At 35.2% G+C, this 21,998-nt stretch overlaps 1 protein-coding gene across 2 annotated transcripts in view; it reads left to right on the top strand.

Moving 5' to 3' along the window:
- MRTFB (myocardin related transcription factor B) overlaps positions 1–21,998 on the top strand; it is a 191,957-nt gene that overhangs the window by 73,598 nt on the left and 96,361 nt on the right. The window contains exon 3 of one of the 2 annotated variants that reach the window (XM_081089066.1): positions 1,173–1,235. The exons of the other annotated variant lie outside the window; for it this stretch is intronic. Coding sequence (XP_080945192.1) covers positions 1,173–1,235 — 63 coding nt within the window. The remainder of the gene's footprint in view (positions 1–1,172; positions 1,236–21,998) is intronic. 2 annotated transcript variants of the gene reach the window in all.

Raw genomic sequence — 21,998 nt, 5'->3', positions numbered from 1 at the left:
TAGTGACAATCTATTGAACCTTTCTGAAGGAAAAAAGTTAAATAAGTAGCTTAAAGGTGAGGTGCTGCCTTTCAAAATGGGCTTTATAAAGCCTGCTATTAAATAGCATGTTTTATTTCACAGTGTAAATAAGTACCTGTAACCCTGTCCACCTTCTCTCGCCTACTCTGGGTTTCTTATGTATGTAGTTTTGCTATTACTGAGGATTTAGTTTGCTTCAATGCATTGCTGAATACATCCAAGCAGTGTGTGTGTGTGATGAGAGAGAGAGAGGAGGGTGGGCATTAATTTACAGCCTGCCATTTGTAGCTGGCATGTTCAGAACTAACATAGGTGTGTTTTGGTTATAGCTGAGAGGGTAGATGAAGCTTGCAGCTTCATAAGTGCATCAGCAAGACCATAGGCCCCAGTTATGTAACACCCTGAGGCCTCATTTTGAGTTACCTATTCAGTCTTTAAACTGTGTCATCTTGCAGAAATATCCTTAGAAATTCAGCAATTAACATTTATATTAAAAGTAAGATTTAGAACATAATAATTAGCAGTTTAATCCAACATGAGACAAAATTATCTTAAACTTATAAAAATGTTTGCCTGAAATTTATACAAAGCTTTTCTAGTTACCAGTTTCCTATTTCTCAGGAAGCAATTTTAAAAGGTAACATATAAAATATAAATGATTAGTTAATAAATATTACTCAACTATAATCCCCTAGCTCCTTAGACCTTTTAGGGCTACTTTGAATTGAATAATTAATTTATAGTTGAATAATTGAATCAGACCTTGTGCTGAGCCAAGAGACTTTGTTAAAATTAAGTTAGTGCTTTTTTTTTACTTATGGCAGCCATCTAACCCAACCCAAATCACCTCTTTCTAGCTAAAAAGGAAGAGAAAGGATAGATACAGGGCATGTACTGGGGAAAAAGTGATCCATGATGATTTTTCTTCCTTTGTTATTTTATTTTAAGACATCAGTAATAAAATATTGTTGTGACAGAAAGCAACAAGACAAATATGTTGGAATAACAAATGTATTGGAATTTTCTCTTGGGTTTGTAGTTAATAATCACCCAGACTAATTAGTAAATATCATAGTCAATGTTTTTCTAACTCCTTTAAATAATCCATATTGTTGGCTACCCTCACCTGCTGCCCTCACTATTATTAACAGGAAGTATAGTCTTTTGGGAGTCAGGACTCCAGTCTCCTCTGCTGACTCAGTCTGTGAGCATGGGTAAGTCTCAGAAGCTCTCTGTGTTATGGTATGCTTATTGTAATACCCGTGTGGTAGCTTTCAGCCCATGTGTCTTTCTCTGGCTGCCCTCCCTCATTGCATCATGTGTTCTTATATCGCATTATCACTTGCCTTGTGCTATCCATTGGGCAGCAGAAACAGAAAGAATAGAAGGTAACTTCCATCTCAGTTAACCGATGGAATTTTCCATAGGTAGGAATTAGTAATGTCGCTATTTAATACATTCCTCACAGATATATTATGAAACATACATGCCAGCTCACTCAATTAGTCAGACATTCCTCCGTATTGAAAAGAAAAGAGAAATTGACTAAAATTGTGTTATCCTAAAAAATAATGTATCTAATTTAGAATATGCCATATCTTCCTATTCATTGTTTTCAAGGGTTGGCAAGTATGTGTTAACATTTTTATAATAGCATTAGATTATCAGTTTAAAGACAGTATTTTAGCTTTTTTGTAAGCCCAAATTATTCATGTAATTTTTGGTCATTTATGTTATTACTTTCATTAAGAAAATGTTAATAGTTGGGTGTCTGTTATACCAACTTAAATTTTTGACATATGGCCTCTCTGTTTAATAAAGATATAATAAGAAAAGCAATTGCTTTTTGTAGGCTAAGTTTAAGAACTAACAAATGTTAGAATTAGTCAGCACTCTGCAAATCTGGTATTTATGGCCACAAAATAGGAGACCGTCTTTGACAGAAGCCTAGATTCCAACAGAGCAATTAAGAAGTGTATCAATTGGACTACTTAATCAAACCACATCAGGTCCTATATAAAAGAAAAGTTTACATATCAGAATATTCAGTTCTCCCAAAGTATTAAAAAAATTCAAGAGTAGAAAAAATTTATTGAATGATCATGTTTCAGTTACCTTAAAATAATTCTTAGATTTTAAGCCTCTAGTATAATATTGGCAATTTAAAATTTAGACTGTTCTCATTAAATTGTTGGACACATAGGTCTTTGAAAATAATTCCCTTAACTATATACAGAAAATTAATTTAGAGATGATTCTTACAATAACTGAGAGCAAGGAAAACCTAGTTTTAAGGAGGTCTGCAGAGTCAAGCCTACAGCCTGTTCCATTGCTCTAGGTATGTGGTGTCAGGCCACACAGATCCTGTCTCTCATCTATAAATAAGAATCATGTTAGATGTACCACATAGGTTATTGGGGGTTAAATGAAATAAAGCATTTATAGTAAATAGCACATCACTAGTCCATGTTCCAGTTAGTCAGCATTACATGCTTGATGGAAATGTACCATGAAGAGGCACAGTGATGGAGAGCACCAACTCTGGAGCCACCCTGTGTGAGTCTGGATCCTGGCTAAAACATCACTACTTATGTGAATTTAGACAAATTCAGTTTCTTTTCTTTGCCTCGATTCTTCATCTGCAAAACAGGGATCATGCTAATACCTGCTTCTTAGGGTTGCCATGAGGATCAAATGTGTTCATATAAGTCAAGTATTTAGGACAGTGTGGGCATATATTTAGCACACTATAACTTTTTTATTAGTATGTGTGTTTTGAAAATGCAACATTTTAATTCATACTAAGTGAATATAGTTTTTCAGGTTTCCGCCATGGTGTTTTACAACGTTGTGTTTCTTTCAATAATACTTGTAATTTTGCCGCCATTTTCCACAAGTTCTATTTTTTTTTTAAAAGACGTCAGAATGGCCCTAACCGGTTTGGCTCAGTGGATAGAGCATCAGCCTGTGGACTGAAGGGTCCCAGGTTCGGTTCCAGTCAAGGGCATGTACCTTGGTTGCGGGCACATCCCCAGTAGGGGGTGTGCAGGAGGCAGCTAATCGATGTTTCTCTCTCATCGATTAGTTCTCTATCCTTCTCCCTTCCTCTCTGTGAAAAATCAATAAGATATAAAAAAATAAAAAATAAAATAAAGTCTACTGTTTTAAAAAAAAAGACGTCAGAATGACATGCAATTTTTTAATGCCTCACTGTGTGCCTTCATAACATTTGAAGAGCAACTTACCTGATGAGAGCTGAGAAGGCAAATGTAGTAGGCACTGATTTCCCATGAAGTTCGTCTCTCTTGTTGGTACTGCCAGTTCCCACAATCCTAGCATTCCCTGGGCATCAGTCAGTGTCTACAAGGAATGATTTTCAAATATTAAAGCATGTGAAAAGACAAACAGGCCAAAACTCAGAGCTCTCTAGGGACTATGACCTCCAAAACAGACTCCGTTCTGACATTTTCACAGGCTGCTTGAAGGAATTCCAGCAAGGTCATTCCATTTGGTAAACTCCTAAACAAACGCTCTGTCATCGAGAACTGATTTACAGATTTTTCTCCTTATGTACTTATTCTGAAGGATTAGTATAGTAGATATGGTTGCTGAGACTCTTTCAAGACATTTGATGCATATGATAAGTACTACACTGAAGACTTTTGGTATTTTGAAGTGATAAAACAGTTAATTTGTCATGTTGAAAGAAATTTCTTGCTGTGAGTTGTCTTTTAAATTCTTCTCTTTTTGATTCCAGGAAATCTATATCATAACCATATTACTAAATTAAATTTTTCATTAACACAATTATTTAACAAAGAAATAGACTAAATTCAGAAACGATTTTTTATAAAACAAGCATACATGCAAATATGCATATGATTACTTGTCTCACAATGACCTTTGGAATATGGGAAAACAGAAACAGTTCTAGTGTGGTAGGATAGTCTGTGAAATCTTGGTGTGATGGCAGTCGTTTAGATGAGGCTTTAAAGTTACTGGAGTGAGGGCAGATCTATAAGTTGTTTTCAACTAATCTGAAAATTCTAAAATATTTTACTGTGTATTATTATGTATTTCTTTTTTTAAAAAAAAAAAAGAATATACTCCTAAAAATAAATGAGAAGGTCAGAACCCAAGAGATCTGGAGCCTAGACAGCTTAAGGAAATGGGTAATTAGGACTTATTTGGTTTATAGTTGGCCTTAAATGCTGCAGCCTCATGGTTATCTGAGTCTGAAGTCTATGAGTAGCATGTATGAAGTTCCAGAGGTTGAATACCATTCCTCATTTGAAGGATTGGGTTTATCGGGGAATTTTTATGGTTTATTTCCTACTTTGCATGTTCCCTTTCAATGAGTTAGTCCTGTGGATGAATGTGCAAAGTTTTAGCTATTGAAAGAGTCCTTCCACAGTGAAAAATGTCTTATGATTTGATATCTCATTGTAGGATTATAATATCTTTTGGACAAATTTAAAAATCAAACTCAGGCAAGTATATTGATATATGATCTCAACTAAGCTCAAAATTAGTAGTAAAAATAAAACTCATTTTATTATATATATAATCGATAACTTTTCAGAAACCCAGGATATTTCAGAGGTCTCTTAGTAAAATAAAATGGAAACAAATGTGAAATAATAAGTTGCTTAGTAATTTAGTTACTGAATGTGCTAAAAATTGTGTGGCTCTTGATTGATATAAAAATATATATGATGAAAAATATGAGAAAGTATTACTTTTCTAATAGTATATTTTTCTAACACAGATTTTTCTATCTCTGGCTATTTCTGTTAGCTAGTCTCTTCGTTTTTCAAATAAATGGTATTTGGTTAAATAGCAACTAGCTGATAAATTAGTGAAATCTCTGGTTACATAATTGCGTGCTTGTTTTTTATTTGTGCATAGAAGTAGAGTAGCTGCTTGATTGATTGCTGAATGCCTTCTGAACACTCAACAGAAACAAAATGCTTACACCTTCAAAAAGTTGAAGATTTTATTTGGACACCCAAATATTATAAATTTGTATAATTTTCTAGATAAAGGAATATAAACTTACACCAATCAGATCGAGTTAGGATTAAACAAATTGAAATTTAAAGAAATCTAAGCCCTGGCCAGGTAGCTCAGTTGGTTAGAGTGTCATCCCCACAGACCACGGTTGCATCCCCAGTCAGGACACATACAAGAATCAACCAATGAATGCAGCATATATAGGTGGGACAACAAATTGTTTCTCTCTCTCTCCCTCTCTCTCTCTCTCTCTCTCAAATCAATTTTTAAAAAAAAAATTCAAGAATTTGGTTCTAAACTTTGAATTTTGGAGTTCAGTGGTTTTGGACAATACAATTGGCCCTTGAAGAGCACAGGTTTGAACTGTGCTGGCCCACAATATGTGGATTTTTTCTTTCAATAAATATGTAGTTGGCTCTCTGTGTCCCCAAGTTTCACATCGTGGATTCAACCAGCTATGGATCAAAATTTTCTTTTTTCTTTTTCTTCTTCTTCTTCTTTTTTTTTTTTTATAGATCTTCAGGAGCATATTTATTGCTTTAAAAAACAGCTTTATAAAAGAATCCTTAAAATTTTCTCTCCCCTAGTATGAATCTGCTTTTAATTATTTCATTTCCCCCATTTTTATTGAATTTGTTGGGGTGACATTGCTTAATAAAATTATGCAGGTTTCAGGTGTATAGTTCTATAATACATCAACTGTATATATTATATTGTGTGTTCACCACCCCAAGTTAAGCCTCCTTCTATCACCATTTATCCTCCCTTTATCCTCTTCTGCCTCCACCACTCCCCACCCTTCTTCCCTTCTGGTAATCATCATACTGTTGTCTGTGTCTATGAGGGTTTTTTTTGTTTTGCTTAATCCCTTTACCTTTTTTTACCCAGCCTCCAAACCCTCCCCTCTAACAGCTGTCAGTCTGTTCTCTGTATCTATGAATCTGTTTCTATTTTGTTTGTTAGTTCATTTTGTTCATTAGATTCCTTATGAGTGAAATTATATGGTACTTGTCTTTTTCTGACTGACTTATTTCACTTAGCATAATATTTTCCAGGTCCATCCATGCTGTTGCAAAGGGTAAGCTTTCTTTCTTTTTTTATGGCCAAGTAGTATTCCCTTGTGTAAATATACCATAGCTCTTTTATCCACTCATCTACTGATGGACACTTGGGCTGCTTCCAAATCTTGGCTATTGTAAATAGCACTACAATAAACATAGGGGTGCATATATTCTTTCAAATTAGTGTTTTGGATTTCTATGGATCAAATTTTTCTATCCTCCATTGGGAATCCACAGATACAGAGGGCCAACTTAAGTTATACGTGAATTTTCAACTGCACAGAGTTAGAATCCTTAACCCCCACCTTGTTCAAGGGTCAACTGTACTTTGGTTTTTGTTGTCTTCACCTATTACACTAAAACTATTTAAGGTATACCAGCTCTCTCATAAAAATATGTATATTTCTTAAATGATCATGAGTGTTTTCTGTAGGTCCACTTGGTTTATAAGGCTGTTCAAGTCTTATACATCTTGACTGGTTTTCTTTTTATTTGTACATTCAAGGACTTAAAGAAAGGTATGTTGAAAGCCCCATCTACTATTGCATTTGTTTGTTTCTTCTTTCCGTATTGTTTTTCCTCCCTGTGTTTTGAGACTCTATTACGTGTTCTTGATTAATTGACTTGTTTACATTATGAAATGTTCCTACATCCTTGGTAATGATTCTTCTACTAACGTCCTCTTTGATAGTAATACAGCCGCTCTAAGTTTCTTATGTTGGCATTGCACAATAAATCTTTTCCCTGCTTTTACCCTTAACCCATATCTGTACCTTTATATTAAAGTACAGTTCTTTTAGATGCATAGAAGTGGATCTTTTAAGTCTAATCTAACAATCTGTCTTTCAATTGAAGTGATTGTTTGCATTTACAGTAATTAGTGATATGTCTGGTGTACTAGTTATCTATTTCTGTGTAGCAGCTTCATACCTTAGCAGCTTAACACAGACACATTTATCACCTCACAGTTCCTGTGGGTCTGGAATTCAGGCACAGCTTAGATGGGTACCTCAGGCTCTAGGTTTCTCACAAGCCTGCATTCAGGTGTCAGCCAAGGCTGGGCTTTCATCTCAAGGTTCCACTGGGAAGGATCCACTTCTAAACTTACATTGTTCTTGATGAGATTCTGCTCCTTAGGGCTTTTGGGTCCTCAGTTCCTATCCACATGGGCCTCTCCAACATGACAGTTTACATTAGCAAAGCTAGTAAGAGAAAATTTGCCAGCAAGACAAAATAACATTTCCTCAAAATTGCCCAATTTTTTTAGATCTATCTATAAATAAGGCACTGTCTTTGGTTTTCTGTGTTTCTGTGTATTGCACATTCTTCCCCCTTTCCCATATAGTAGGCCTAGAACCTAAATTGGTAGATAGCCAAGTTAAAGTACTAAATTGTAGCAGTAGAGAGGTTTCGTTTCCTGAGTAGATAAAGGTATTTTACCTCATGAGGTAGGTTTTAATGGTTTCCATTTTATAAGACATATAAACTGAGGCTCACAGAAATTAAATAATGCCAAGGACAAGATGCTAAAAAGGAATAAAGTTTTAAAGATATGCTTGGCTCCAAAGTTACCTCTAAGATTATAAAGAGTACTATTATAATAGGAAAGAGAAGTTTTATTTAGAAGAGGGTTAAAGTAAAGCCTTAAAATCTATTTTAAATAGATTATTGCTTTTACTTTTTATATAAAGTACTTATAAAAACGTATAAATGTAAACACATATAAGACTAAAATTTAAAATGTTAAGATTTTGCTTGAGCAGAATAGTTTTATTTTAAAAGCCAGTTGACAATTAAGATATTTTACAGTCACCACCAACTTCATTGAATTTAACCAACATACACAATGGGTGCTAGATGAAGTTTATTCATTTGGACATTCATGCAAATAAAGACGCACAGGCATGTTCATTCTCTTCTTATGTCATATTTCACTTTGTACTCCTCTCAGATATTGCCATGCTCAGAAAAATTATAGCCAAGCAACTTTGTAATTTAGAAGAGAGAGCTCTAGTCAATGTTGTGTTTCTGTTCATTCTAACCTAGTACTTTTAAAGGTACTCAGCCAAATGAATGAAGAAATTTGATAAGTGCCTCTAGTGAAGATATTCAACTAGTCATTTTGTTCTTTTTAACCTTTAAACATTATTTTTAGATATGCTAGAAAAATTGAGAGCCTAATAAGAGATCATCCTGTTAATAGCAATTTACTTCATAATAAAGTATTTGACATTTAAAGACTAAAGTAAAAACCTACTTTTACTTGTTCTATAAATCAATTATATCTTTTCTATGGAAAAAATAGAAATGGACATTTTTCTCTTTAATTTTTTTCACCAGGGTAACAATTTTTTTACATGTTCCTTTTAATTCCTGAACTTAGAGCAATTTATTAATCTTTTATTTAAGAATCATTTGCAAGTAAGCTACAGGCATGCTTAAATATATCACCATGTATCTTCTAAGAATAAATATATATATATATATATATATAAAGTTATCAGTAGTAAATTTATCACCCTCAAAAGTTAACATTGATTCAGTAGTATATTAAATATACAGCCTATATTCATATTTCCCCACTTCCCCCAATAATGTCCTTCATTTTATTAATTTATATTTTTATTTTTTTATTATGAAAACTATTTTATTAAGGAAATTATGGGCTAGAATGTGTATGTATTTTTTCAGATCTTAATTTAAAAATATTAGCACAGGAGCTGCTATTAAAATTGTCAGTTATACTTTAAAAATATTACTTTGTACATTTATTAGGGAAACAACAGAACTGATTTGTTCAAACTTAGACGGTCTATATTTCATATTTGTGTATACTAGAGTACACTATACTAAAACCTAATATGGTGAATAACTTAGTACATAAAATTGACCAAAATAGCTATATGAAATAATTGTTTTTATATGTCTTCTGAAACTTAGATATTAAGTAAGGTACAATTATATAGTTAGTAACAACACTTTATTTTGCATATGTCTTACTAATTGTGTTATTTATTTGCAAGAACAAATAAGGTAAATTATGGACTGATTATAATAATTCTGGCTTATATAATTTGATTCTAACTTCTTCATCTGAATATACATAGGTTGACTTTTGACAAGTATGCAGACAAATAAGCAGTTTACCCTCCTGAAAGATTGGGCTTTCTAGAATTTAGTCATTATTTTTATTTCTTTAAATTTATCTTTATTGTTGAAAGTATTACTGATGTCCCCTTTTTTTACCCCATTTACCCTTTCTAGCCTGTAACCATCCCCTGCCCCAGGCCTTCACCACATTATTGTCTATGTCCATGGATTATGCATATATGCATACAAGTTCTTTGGTTAATCTATTCCCTCCCACCCCCACCTATCCTCTAAGATTCGTCAGTCTGTTTCATGTTTCTGTGTCTCTGGATCTATTTTGTCCATCAGTTTATTTTGTTCTTTAGATCCCACATATGAGTGAGATCATGTGATAAACTCAAAATGGATAAAAGACTTAAATGTAAGCCATGAAACTATAAAAATCCTAGAAGAAACCTTTGGCAGCAAAATCTCAGACATCTCTCATAGTAATATGTTTGCCAATATACTCCTAAGGCAAGGGAAACAGGAGAAAATAAACAAATGGGACTACATCAAAATAAAAAGCTTCTGCACAGCAAAAGAAAACATCAACAAAATGAAAAGGAGCCCACTGTATGGGAGAACATATTTGCCAATGATACATCTGATAAGAGGTTAATATCCAAAACATATAAGGAACTCATACAATTTAACAAAAGGAAGACAATCCAATAGAAAAATGGGCAAAGGACGTAAACAGACACTTTTCCACAGTGGACATACAATTGGCCAAGAGACATATGAAAAAGTGCTCATAGTCACTGATCATCAGAGAGATGCAAATTAAAATGACAGTGTGATAACACCTCAGACCTGTCAGAAGGACTATTATCAACAAATCAACAAATGACAAGTGCTGGCAAGGGTGTGAAGAAAAGGGAATCCCAGTACACTGCTGGTGGGAATGCAGAGTGGTGTAGCCATTATGAAAAACAGTATGAAGTTTCCTCAAATAATTAAATATGGAACTGCCATTTGACCCAGTGATCCCACTTCTAGGAATATATCTTAAGAGACCCGAAACACCAATCAGTATATATGCACCTCTATGTTTATAGCAACACAATTTACAATATCTAAGGTCTGGAAATAGCCAAGTGCCCATCAGTAGATGAGTGGATAAAAAAGCTGTGTTACATTTACACCATGGGATACTATGCAGCAGTGCAAAAGGATTTTTCACCCTTTGAGACAGCATGGAGGGAACTAGAGAGTATTATGCTTCATTTTAAAAAACACACAAAACTAGGATCTAATCAGATATCACTTAGTACATTTGGTTGTCATATACCTTTATTCTCCTCTAATCTACAACAGTTCCCCTACTTTTTCTTAAAAAAGATGTGATATTTTCATAACATTCTAGTTTTATAACAGAATTCAGAGAAAGGCATAGAGATTTCCCATATACCCTCAGTACATGGGTAGCCTTCCTCATTATCAGCATCATTTACCAGAGTGGCACATATTGTATCAAGGAAGAATCTACATTGACACATCATAATCACTCAAAGTTCATCGTTTACTTTATGGTTGGTTCACTCTTGATGATGTATATTCAGTGGTTTTGGACAAATGTATAATGACATGTATCCATCATTATAATCCCATACAGAATACTTTCACCGCCCTAAAAAAATCCTCTGTGCTTTGCCTGTTCATCTCCTCTCTCCCTATTCCACCCTCCTCCTCCTTCCCAACCTAGCAATCACTGGTCTTTTTATTATCTCCATATTTTGCCTTTTTAAGAATGCCACATAATCGGAATCAGACAATATGTGGCCTTTTCAGATTGGCTTCTTTTAAGGTTCTTCCATGTCTTTTTCGTGGCTTGATAGTTCATTTCCACTTAGTGCTGAGTATTCAATATTCTATTGTCTGATGTAGCGCAGTTTATTCATTCAGCCTACTGAAGGACATGAATTAGTTCCAAGTTTTCATAATTATGAAGAAACCTGCTATAAGTATCTGTTTGCAGGGTTTTGTGTAGACATAGTTTTCAGCTGCTCACGGTAATACCAAGGAGCATGCATGATTATTGCATTGGATGGTAAGAGTATGTTTTGTTTTATAAGAAACTGCCAAACTCTTTCAAAGTGGCTGTACCATTTTGCATTCCCAACCAGTTTTTTAAAAATCTTTCACAGCTTGGCATTTGGAAGAGTCCAGGCCAGTTATTTTGCAAAATCAGTCCAGGTTGGCACTGATATGGTGGGAATATTACATAGGTGACATTGTGTCCTCAGTGAATCACATCAGGAGGCATGTGACAGTTTGTCCCATAATTGGTGATATTCAGTTTGATCAGTTGGTTAAGATAGTATTCCCCTGCCTTGGCCTGTGTTGTGCAGTGGTTAGAGTGTTGGCCTGTGCACCAAAGGTTCTCGGGTTCGATTTCAGGTTAAGGGCACATACCTGAGTTGCAGTTTCTATCCCCAGCCCCAGTCAGAGCAGGTGCAGGAGGCAGCTAGTCGGTGTGTCTCTCTCACATTGATCCTTCTCTCTCCTCGTTACCAACTCCCTCTCTCCCTTCCATTCTCTCTAAAAATCAATGGAAAAATATCCTCAGGTGAGGATGAACAACAACAACAACAAAGAAATTGTTCCCCCTCGCCTCCTATTTCTTTTCAGTAATTGCAGTTAATAATTAATTACAATATAATTAATTACAAAGTAATATGTGGGATCGTACTTTGAGATTGGCTATTCTGCTTTCATCCATGGTCTTAATGATTCTTGCCTAAATAAATTATTGTAAAAGTAATTGGAAATGATGGTTTTCTAATCCTGACATTTCCTTTCTTCCATTTATTAACTGACATGCCTCTGAGGAGAACCTTCTTTTCTAAAGGACGTATCCCTGTGGACTCATATGTTGTTTATTTTTTTATAACTGGAAAGATACTACCCATTATTGTATTTTCATGCACAAATTGTCCCAAATTTGGCCAATGAAAGCCTATTCAATGTGGCTTTTGTTTCCCTTTGACCCATCCCCCTTACATTTTGGTCATTTCAGGATTTCCTTTATGTCTGCATTGCCCAATCCTGAAATTAGTACTTTTTGTAAGGATTCCTGGTTCCTTTAGTGAGGAATAGTTTTTAGAAACCAAGATCTAAGAACTGGATGTGCTTGTTCATTGTTACTTGGATACCATTGCTTCTAGGCCTTTTCAGTAGGCAGAGCTAGAACTTTTTTAAGAAAAAATTATGAATTCCAGCCAGGAATAGCCATGTAGTCTTAAAGAATATGGACAACTAGAAGATTTACATTGTCAGATATCAAGACCTGCTGTAACACTATGGTAGTATAGACAGATAAGCAGTCTCACCAGTGGAACAGAAGAGAGAAATCAGGAATAGACAGTATTATTCAGTCACCTAATTCATTACAAAGGTGACATGTATGTGCACTGGGGATGGGATGGTCTTTTTAAAAAAATTCCTTATTGTTGAAAGTATTACATATGTCTCATTTTTTCTCCATTAACCTCTCCCAGCCTGCTCCTCACCCCTCTACTGTCTGTGTCCATTGGTTATGCTTATGTGCATGCATACAAGTCCTTTGGTTGATCTCTTACCCCCACCCCCCACACACAACCTCCCTCGCCTTCCCTATGAGATTTGATGGTCTGTTCGATGCTTCTATGTCTCTGGATCTGTTTTTGTTCATCAGTTTATGTTGTTCATTATATTCCACAAATGAGTGAGATCATACGATACTTATCTTTCTCCAACTGGCTTATTTCGCTTAGCATAATGCTCTCCAGGTCCAGGATGGTCTTTTTAAATAAATATTCTGGATTAATGTAGTGTCCAGTGGAAAGAAATTTATATAGAATTCATGCCATACCCAAAAAAGTCTAACTATGAAAGAGGTAAAGCACTTTAGGGGAAAACATTTCCATAAACTTGGAGTGGGCAAAAATTTCTTAAATAAGACATAAATAGCACTACTCATAAAGAAAAATCTATATTTAAATTAGTAACTCCTGTGCACCAAAAGACATCAGTGAGAGAGAAAAGGCAACCCTCCAAGTGGAAAGAGATTATTCTTAATGCATATATTTAACAAAAGATTTTTCTTCAGAATATGGGAACAACAGATACAAGCCAATATAAAATAATTGGACAAAAAAGCCTTGGCACAAACTTCACAAAAGTAGAAATACAAATGGTGGGCATATATGGGGCTTTGTATTAATTTGTCATCAGATTAGTGCAAATGAAAACCACACCTACAAGAATGGCTAAAATGAAAAAGAAAACACTGGGTATATCAAGGATATTGAACAATCAGTAGGTATGTAAACTGTGGTAACCATTTTAGAAAATTCTTTTGTATGATTCTAAGTATCAGCAATTCCACTCCTAGATTTTACTCAACAGAAGTGTGTGTGTGTGTGTGTGTGTGTGTGTGTGTGTGTGTGCCGTATAATTAGGTTAATTTGTTTCTGTTCCTATTCAGTTTTAATTTATTCCCCATCCTTATTGTTGCAATGGTAAATGGAATTGTATTTTTCTCTTTCTGAGAGTTCATTATTGGTGCAAAGTCAGAACTATATAAAAAATATAACCAAAAAAGACTCATTCCCTTCTTTTCTTCTCTCCACCCACATAATTTGTTGTTATTGAAATAAATGACAGACTTCATACAGTACTATCATTTTATACTTTCATTATTTTGGATAGACCCAGTTGGAAGAAAGTCAGGTATGACCATTTAAAAAGATATTATTGGGGAGTACTTTAGAAACCCTTTTATTTTTTAAAATTAATTTATTGGGGTGACATTGGTCGACATGATCATACAGATTTCAGGTGTGGGTTTCTATGTTACAACATCTGTATATTGCACCATGTGCCCCCCACCCAAAGTCACATCTTCTGTCACCATTTATTAGGACCCCTTTTCCCCCCGACCCCTTTCTCTTTGGCAACCACCACACTGCTGTTTGTGTTCATGAGTTTCAGTTTTATATACCACATATGAGTGAAATCACCTGGTTTTAGCTTTTTCTGACTGACTTATTTCACCTACCATAATATTTTCAAGATCCATCCATGTTGTTGCAAATGGCAGTATTTCGTCTTTTCTTGTGGCTGAGTAGTATTCCATTGTATATATGTACCACATCTTCTTAAAAAGAATTTTTAAAGAGGTGGCTCAATTTCTCAAATAAAACAAATATTTTAATTTGCAGGGAAATCAATAGTCATTATAGCCTTGACTTCTGTCATTAGCACACTTCCCGATATTTTAGCATTATGTATCAATTTATCTTAGATCTAAGCCAATCTATGTTTTTATTAAATAAGGGTGTTAGTTCACATTTATTTATATGCCACTTGAATGAACAAACCTTAGCCTCTTTTAGTGATTTTTACTAGAAAACAGAATATTAGGAAAAATGGAACACGTACCTATGTTTATCGATGGCTTCTGTGGTGGACATTGCTCTTGAGAATGTGTTGAATCTGTGTGTTAATTTAGGTGAACTGACATCTTAATTTCAGTTCATCAGTATGATATCTCTCCGTTTGTATAGCCTTTCCTTCATCTCTTTCAGCAGAATTTTCTAGTTTTTAATATAGAGGTCTTGTACATAAATCTGTTTTTGACAGTGTTGTCAATGAAATTGGTTTTTAAATTTTATTTTAGACTCTCTAACTTTATGACCTAAACATTGCTTTCTGCTCTGCTTTGCTGATGATCTTGTAGGCTTCTAATAACCTTTTCTTAACTGTCATTGATGTAGGAAGTTACGTAAAAATCCCTTTTAAAGACATTTTATTCTGTATCAATTCAGATAAGGATTTATTTCTGCCAAAATTCCTAGAAACCTCCCAAAGTGAGTTTATTTGTGCTTATATGTTATGGTCATATGTAAGTGTGTTTGTAGATACGTATATTTTAAAGAAAATAATAGATAACTGTTACATTACATCATTGTCAGTGAATGCATTTTGACTTACCTGGTTTTGTGATTATTGTTTATGAATGTAGCATATATTATTTAAGTGTTGGACTCTGAAATATAAGGGCTACGAATGGGGAAAGTTACAATTTCTTCTCTCAAGGAATAGTCCAACAATTTAATTCATTCCACAACCATTGATAAGGGTCATTGGTGTTATACTTGCTATAGAAACAGAGCAACCGTATATAAAGAAACCCAATAAAAAATCATGTTTTTAAAAAATATTCTTTATCTGATAAAAATAGGGCCTCTATATTATTATTGAATGTATACTGTTTTCTTTATTTTAACTATTTCAATGCTTCACTATGACCCTATGTACAGTCAGTGAACATCTCCCAGCAGCCTTGCCATTTGGGACTGAAATTGCTATCACCAGCACATACATACTTTAGGAAATAAGCTTTTTTTGTGGAGTTTTTTCTTCCCTGATTCATAGTACTAACACCAGACTCTGGATATGAAAAGACTCTGCTTAGGCTCTAGAGCAGGGGTGGGCAACCCCTGGCACGCGTGCCAAATATGGCACGCCAGTAACTTTTGCTGGCACGTGAAACCCTCTCTTATAATCTTCCATTTACAACTGTGAATCTTTGTTCTCAGTGATGAATTTTGTTAAGTCTCGTAATAGGAGTAGCCTGAAGGATGAAAGTAGTAGCTCGTGCATATCTCTGAAGGTCACGAAATATAAACCTGATGTAAAATCTCTGTTATCAGTGATGCAGCAGCAAAAGTCCCACTGATAATATCAAACGGAGTCATAAAGTTTTCTGTCGGACTATCACTGTACATGTATACATTAAAAATTAATGTATTTTTCATCATCATATACTGTATTTTTGTCGCTCAAATAATTTTATTATTTCTTCAAGGTTCTTCACATACGTACACCTTAAGAGATATCAAGTAGGCGTAACATGTTCTCAAAAACTTAGGGTTGGCACGCAGAAGAATTTTGAGTCAGAGATTTTGCTGGTTTTGGCACGCACTCACTAAAAGGTTGCCCACCCCTGCCCTAGAGAGTGTCGCCATCTAGGCTATATGATGCTCATGATGTTCCACACTATTATGAATGTTCTGAAATGCTAATGAACCTCATTTTGAAAAGAATTGATTATTGATGACATTAATATTGTTCTAAGCTACATTTATTTAGCTATCCACACAATTTAGCACTTTACAGATCTCTATGTTCATGAATTTGCCCTGTTATTTTTAAGACTGTTTCTACAGTCTTGGCCAACGTGGTTCAGTGATTAGAGTGTGGGCCCATGCATTCCTATCAGTGGCACGTACCTGGGTTGCAGGTTTGATCCCTGGCCCTGGTTGGGGCATGTGCAAGAGGCAACCAATCGATGTGTCTCTCTCACATTGACCTTCCCTCCTCCTCCCCCTCTCCCTTTTCCTCCCCCTCTCCCTCTTTTCTCCTTCCCTTCTCCTTCCCCTCCCCCTAAAAATCAATGGGAAAATATCCTTGGGTGAGGATTAGTAACAATAACAACAACAAAAAGATTGTTTCTACAGTATTCTAGTTGTCCAGCCTTTTTTTTTCTTGGCTTATTTGAAACTTGTATGTAACCTTATAAAAATAATAAAGATAGACTTTGTCATGTTATTTGCCAAAGATTTTTGTTCTTCCTTGTTAAATATTGTTTATGTGTGGATGTATGTATGAAATCTTCTTAATATAGTTTGAATACACCTCAGACCCTACGTCTTGCTTTTTTTTTTTTTTTAAGTCTTTTTATTTATATTTGTATTCTGTGTATGAGTGGTCTCTACTGTTGTGACTAAGAAAGTGTTTGTCCTTGACAATGCATTAGGTAAGTTTGCCCTGTTTCCTGTTTTCTTTCCTATTTCTCTCTTTGTTAGAAGTTCTCACCCTTCTATTTGAAACTTCCATATGCCTTTATTAACATGTAAGTAAATGTCCTGTAAAGTTTAAAAAAAATTATGATTTCAAAAATAATATTTAGGGAAAAATTTGAAGTCACAGCAAACACAACTCTGGAAAACCATTGTGATCATACACAAATAGCTGATATCAATTTTTATGAGAAGTGTTTTCATTGTCAGTCATTGTTTGCACTGCTCATTCTTGGTTTTGCATTTTCTTTGATCTTTTTTTTACTGCTTAGATACTTAGCCTATTGGCTTTTTAAAAAATAGTTTGATTATTCATTCTAATGGCACTAGTATATACTTATGACAAATTTGTGAGAAAGAAGAAAAGGAGAGCCAGAAACCTGTTTTGGTTTCAAAATGTCACTAATATAAATTTATTTCCCGATTTTTTTTTCAATTTTACATACCTTTTTTGTAAATTTTTTAAAACTTTTGTTGTATACATGGCAACTTAATTCTTGCGTACTACTAGCTCGTGAGTACATCAGTTAACCAGATCCTTACTCTTGGACACTTAAATTGTTTTTATTTTTTAGTTTTTGCCACAGATTAAAATCTTTATACTACCACTTTTGAAATTGTTAAAATACATTTTTAGTTCCATTTTAAAAAATGTCCCTTATTTAGTTCGCTCGGGTAAAGTTTTAAGGTCTATCCTGGCTAAGAGCATGGACTTTGGGACACAGACAGTTCTAAAATTAAGAATTCAAGCTAGTTACCTTACCACTCCTGGCTGCTTCATCTGTAACTGAGATGAAAATATAATAAATGCACCTATATGTTAGGGTTGTTGAGGGAATTAAATGAAATGAAACAAATTTTTTAAAATAGTGTCTTATACATAGTTATGCTAAATAAAAACCTGGAGTAATTGTTGAATTTTTCTATTTTACAGGAATAAAGGAGTTAAAATTAAATTTAGTCTCATTTATATAGTATGTCTCGTATGCCCGCTCCTCTATTCGAGTGGTTCATCAAAATCTGTTTACAGAGTAAATGAGAGAATTTCAGTTTGTGCGATGGCAAAAGTCCTCTTGTTGTAAATTAATTTTGTAGTTAGAAATTCTGGAATGCTTGTTACTCATTTATCATAGGTTTCACTAAAATGGCTTTGTCTGGCATTATAAGACTGCTTTACAAAAATCTGGCTTTGGGGTTGGTAGTATTTTATGTCCTCTGTCCCTCAGATAGTCGAACTAGTTGGGATCCATGTTATATAGAAAAGGTTTTTTTTATCTTGTTAATTATTTTCAAACAGCTTTATTCTTAATGTTTAAATGAGAAATGTCAGGCATAACTTATTTGCCAAAATACATAGAGAATGACGATAGTGTGTACTTTATCAGAGGCATTTCCTAGAACAATATAGAATTACATGAGGTAAGGGAATGCCTATTTTACAGAGTCAGAATATGATTTGCTCACATTTCCCGTGAAATAAATAACTCATTTCTTCTCAATCTTAAATCCATAGAAATGCTTTAAAATTGTTCAGTACTTTCTCAGTAGCTATCTTGCTTTTTATAACAAAGGTATATATTTGCTTGTCTATAATACCTTAACATTTGTTTAAGTGAATTATATACATGTCGTTACATGAGGAGACAGTTTGGATTACTAATTCAAAATAATTTTAATTTAGAAAATATCTTATTAGGGTTTAGTCTTTTTTTCATCATAAATATAATGCATGCTCATTTCACACTTAGACCATTTTTAATACTAATAAATATTAGAAAATCATCACTTTGGCAATTACCAACATAATAATTGTTTTAGGCAAGAATTACCAATGGATACTAAAACTACTGGTGAGAGTTTGATGAGGAAAGTATATTTATGTAATGCCTGAATGTTTTCTCATAGTATTCTTATTAATTACAAAATTTTGCAGAAGGAGAAATAACTTGGCAGTGGAGAAACCCACAAGACATCACCTGAACAATGTGACCCACCTTAACGTCACCAGTATTGGGTCACACTACCATCCTGTGCCATGGGAAGGTACAGCATAGCCTCTGTCGTCTTCCTGCCAGAAGGGCATAGCCCGAATCACGAGGAACCAAGAGATGAGCCAAAATGAGTGTCATTCCACAAAGTAACTGATCTGTACTCTTTTAAAATGTGATAAAAGACAAGAATAAAAGAAGAATGAGGCAACCTGGCCAGTGTGGCTCAGCTGGTTGGAGCATCAGCCTATACACCAAAAGGTTTCAGGTTCAATTCCAGTCAGAGCACATACCCAGGTTGCAGGTTCGATCCCCATTTGGGGCGTGATGGAAGGCAACTGATTGATGTTTCTCTCTCATGTAGACATTTCTCCCTCCCTTCCTCTCTCTATCAGCTCAATAAAAAAACATGTCCTCTGATGAGGATCTATAATAATAAAAGTGTAATATGCTAATTAGAATGGACAGCCGAATGACCTTCGGGACGAAGCCGGGGCTGCGAGGGCCGAGGCAGCCACCGGGGCATTGCAAGGCTGAGCCCCTTCCACGAATTTTCGTGCACCGGGCCTCTAGTTAAAAAATAAAAAGAGAGAGAGACTGAGACTACAGAACAGTTCCATTTTAAAAGAAACTGAGAGACCTGACAGTAAAATGCACCATGTGACCCTGGACTGGATCGTGAAACAGGGAAAACATATTTTTATTTCTTTTGCATTAAAGGATATCATTGGGACAACTGGCATAATTTGAATGAGGTCTGGGATTACTAAATAGTTTTATATCAGTGTTAACTCCAGATTCAAGTAATTGTACTGTGGTTTTATAAGAGAATATTCTTTTTATATATATATATTTTATTGATTTTTTACAGAGAGGAAGGGAGAGAGAGAGTTAGAAACATCGATGAGAGAGAAACATCGATCAGCTGCCTCCTGCACATCTCCTACTGGGGATGTGCCCGCAACCCAGGTACATGCCCTTGACCGGAATCGAACCTGGGACCCTTCAGTCTGCAGGCCGACGCTCTATCCACTGAGCCAAACCGGTTTCGGCGAGAATATTCTTGCTTTTAGAACACACACACCAAAATATTTAGAGGCAAAAAGGCAACCTATCTGCAATTTACTCTCAAATGGTTCAGGGAAAAACATTACATATAGAACTGGAAAGAGCATGATAAAGTAAATATGATTAAGACATTAACATTCATGAAATTTGGATAGAGGATATATAGGAATTCTTTGTACTATTTTTGCAACTTTATTGTAAGTCAGAAATTATTTAAAAATAAAGTTTTTTAAAATTTTAAAAGTTGTCAAACTGTACATGTTAGATCTGTGCAAAGAACCCAGAAAGAGTTTTAAACTTTGTGACTGTAATTCAGCATCTACAACTGTATTCTAAAGAAATATTCCGGAACAAGTGTGTGTGTGTAATGATTTATGTGCAGTGCTATCTACCTATCCCAGAATTAACCATAACAGCAAGCCCAGTAAATATAAATCAACAAGAGAGTAATTAAATTATGGCACATATATAATAATGTATTGTACAGCCAATGAAATAATGACTTCAAAATAAAAAAATAATTATTAGGTGCTTACAAGGAGCCAAAAGAAGTAAAAAGTGATTTTGTTTTCAGAGACATACTTAATAACATGGGGAAAATGTTCATTATAATTGTGAGAGGAGAAAAGGAGTTTGTAAAAATGTATGTTCAATATGGTCCCCATTGTGTTTTCTAAAAATTATATGAATAAAATATATCTGAGCAAATTAGTCTGAGAGGTAGAAGTTATAGTTTACTTACATGCTCTGCTTTTTAACTTTCTGAATTTTAAAAATGGTCTAAATGTAATATGAGCATGCATTATATTTGATTTTTTAAAAAGACCTTTTTAAGTTAAAATCATCTTGAATTGGCAATCGAAACTGTCTCCTCATAATAATGACCTGTATGTAATTCATTTAAACAGATATTATGGTATTATAATTAAAAATAAACAAATATATACCTCTTATAAAAAGAAGCAAGACAGCTATTGACAAAGTACATAACAATTTTAAAGCGTTTCTACAGATTTAAGTTGAGAAGAAATTAGTTATTTCATGAGAACTGTCAGCAAATCATTATATTCTGACTGCAAAATAGGTATTTCCTTACCTCATGTAATTCTGTATTATTCTAGGAAATGCCTCTGGTATAATACACACTATTGTCTTTCTCTTTGTTAATTGGCAAATAAGTTAAGCCTGACATTTCTTGTTTAAACATTAAGAATATAGCTATTTATTAGATGACATTCTACTTTAAGATAAGCTTTCCTTTATGCCCCCTTTATTAATTTACTAGAAGCCCGGTGCATGAAATTCGTGCATGGCGGGGGGGGGGGTCCCCCCTCAGCCCAGCCTGCACCCTCTCCAATCCGGGACCTCTGGCTCCTAACTGCTCACCTGCCTGCCTGGTCGCCCCTAACTGCCCCCCACCAGCATGGTTGCCCCTTACTGCCCCCCCCGCCGGCCTGGTCACCCCCAACAGCCCCCCTCTGCTGGCCTGGTCACCCCCAACTGCCCCCCTTTCAGCCTGGTCGCCCCTCACTGCTCCCCTCTGCCAGCCTGGTCTCCCTTAACTGCACCCACATGCCAACCTGGTCGCCTCCAACTGTCCCCCTCACCCCCCGCCGGCCTGGTTGCTCCTCTGCCCCCCTCTGTCGGCCTGGTCACCCCTCACTGTCCCCCCTGCCCCACACAGCCTGCTGTTCAGTCGTTTGGTCGCCTCTCACTGCCCCCCACCCCCTTGCTGGCCTGGTCGCCCCACGCAGCCTGCTGTTCAATCATTTGGTCATCCCTCACTAACCCCCCTGCTGGCCTGGTTGCCCCACGCAGCCTGCTGCTCAGTCATTTGGTCGACCCTGATTAATCCCCCTGCCGGCCTG

The sequence above is a fragment of the Myotis nattereri genome (genome assembly GCF_964212035.1).
Source record: "Myotis nattereri genome assembly, chromosome: 4".
Lineage (NCBI taxonomy): Eukaryota > Metazoa > Chordata > Mammalia > Chiroptera > Vespertilionidae > Myotis > Myotis nattereri.
This window is presented reverse-complemented; position numbering and strand designations above follow the sequence as displayed.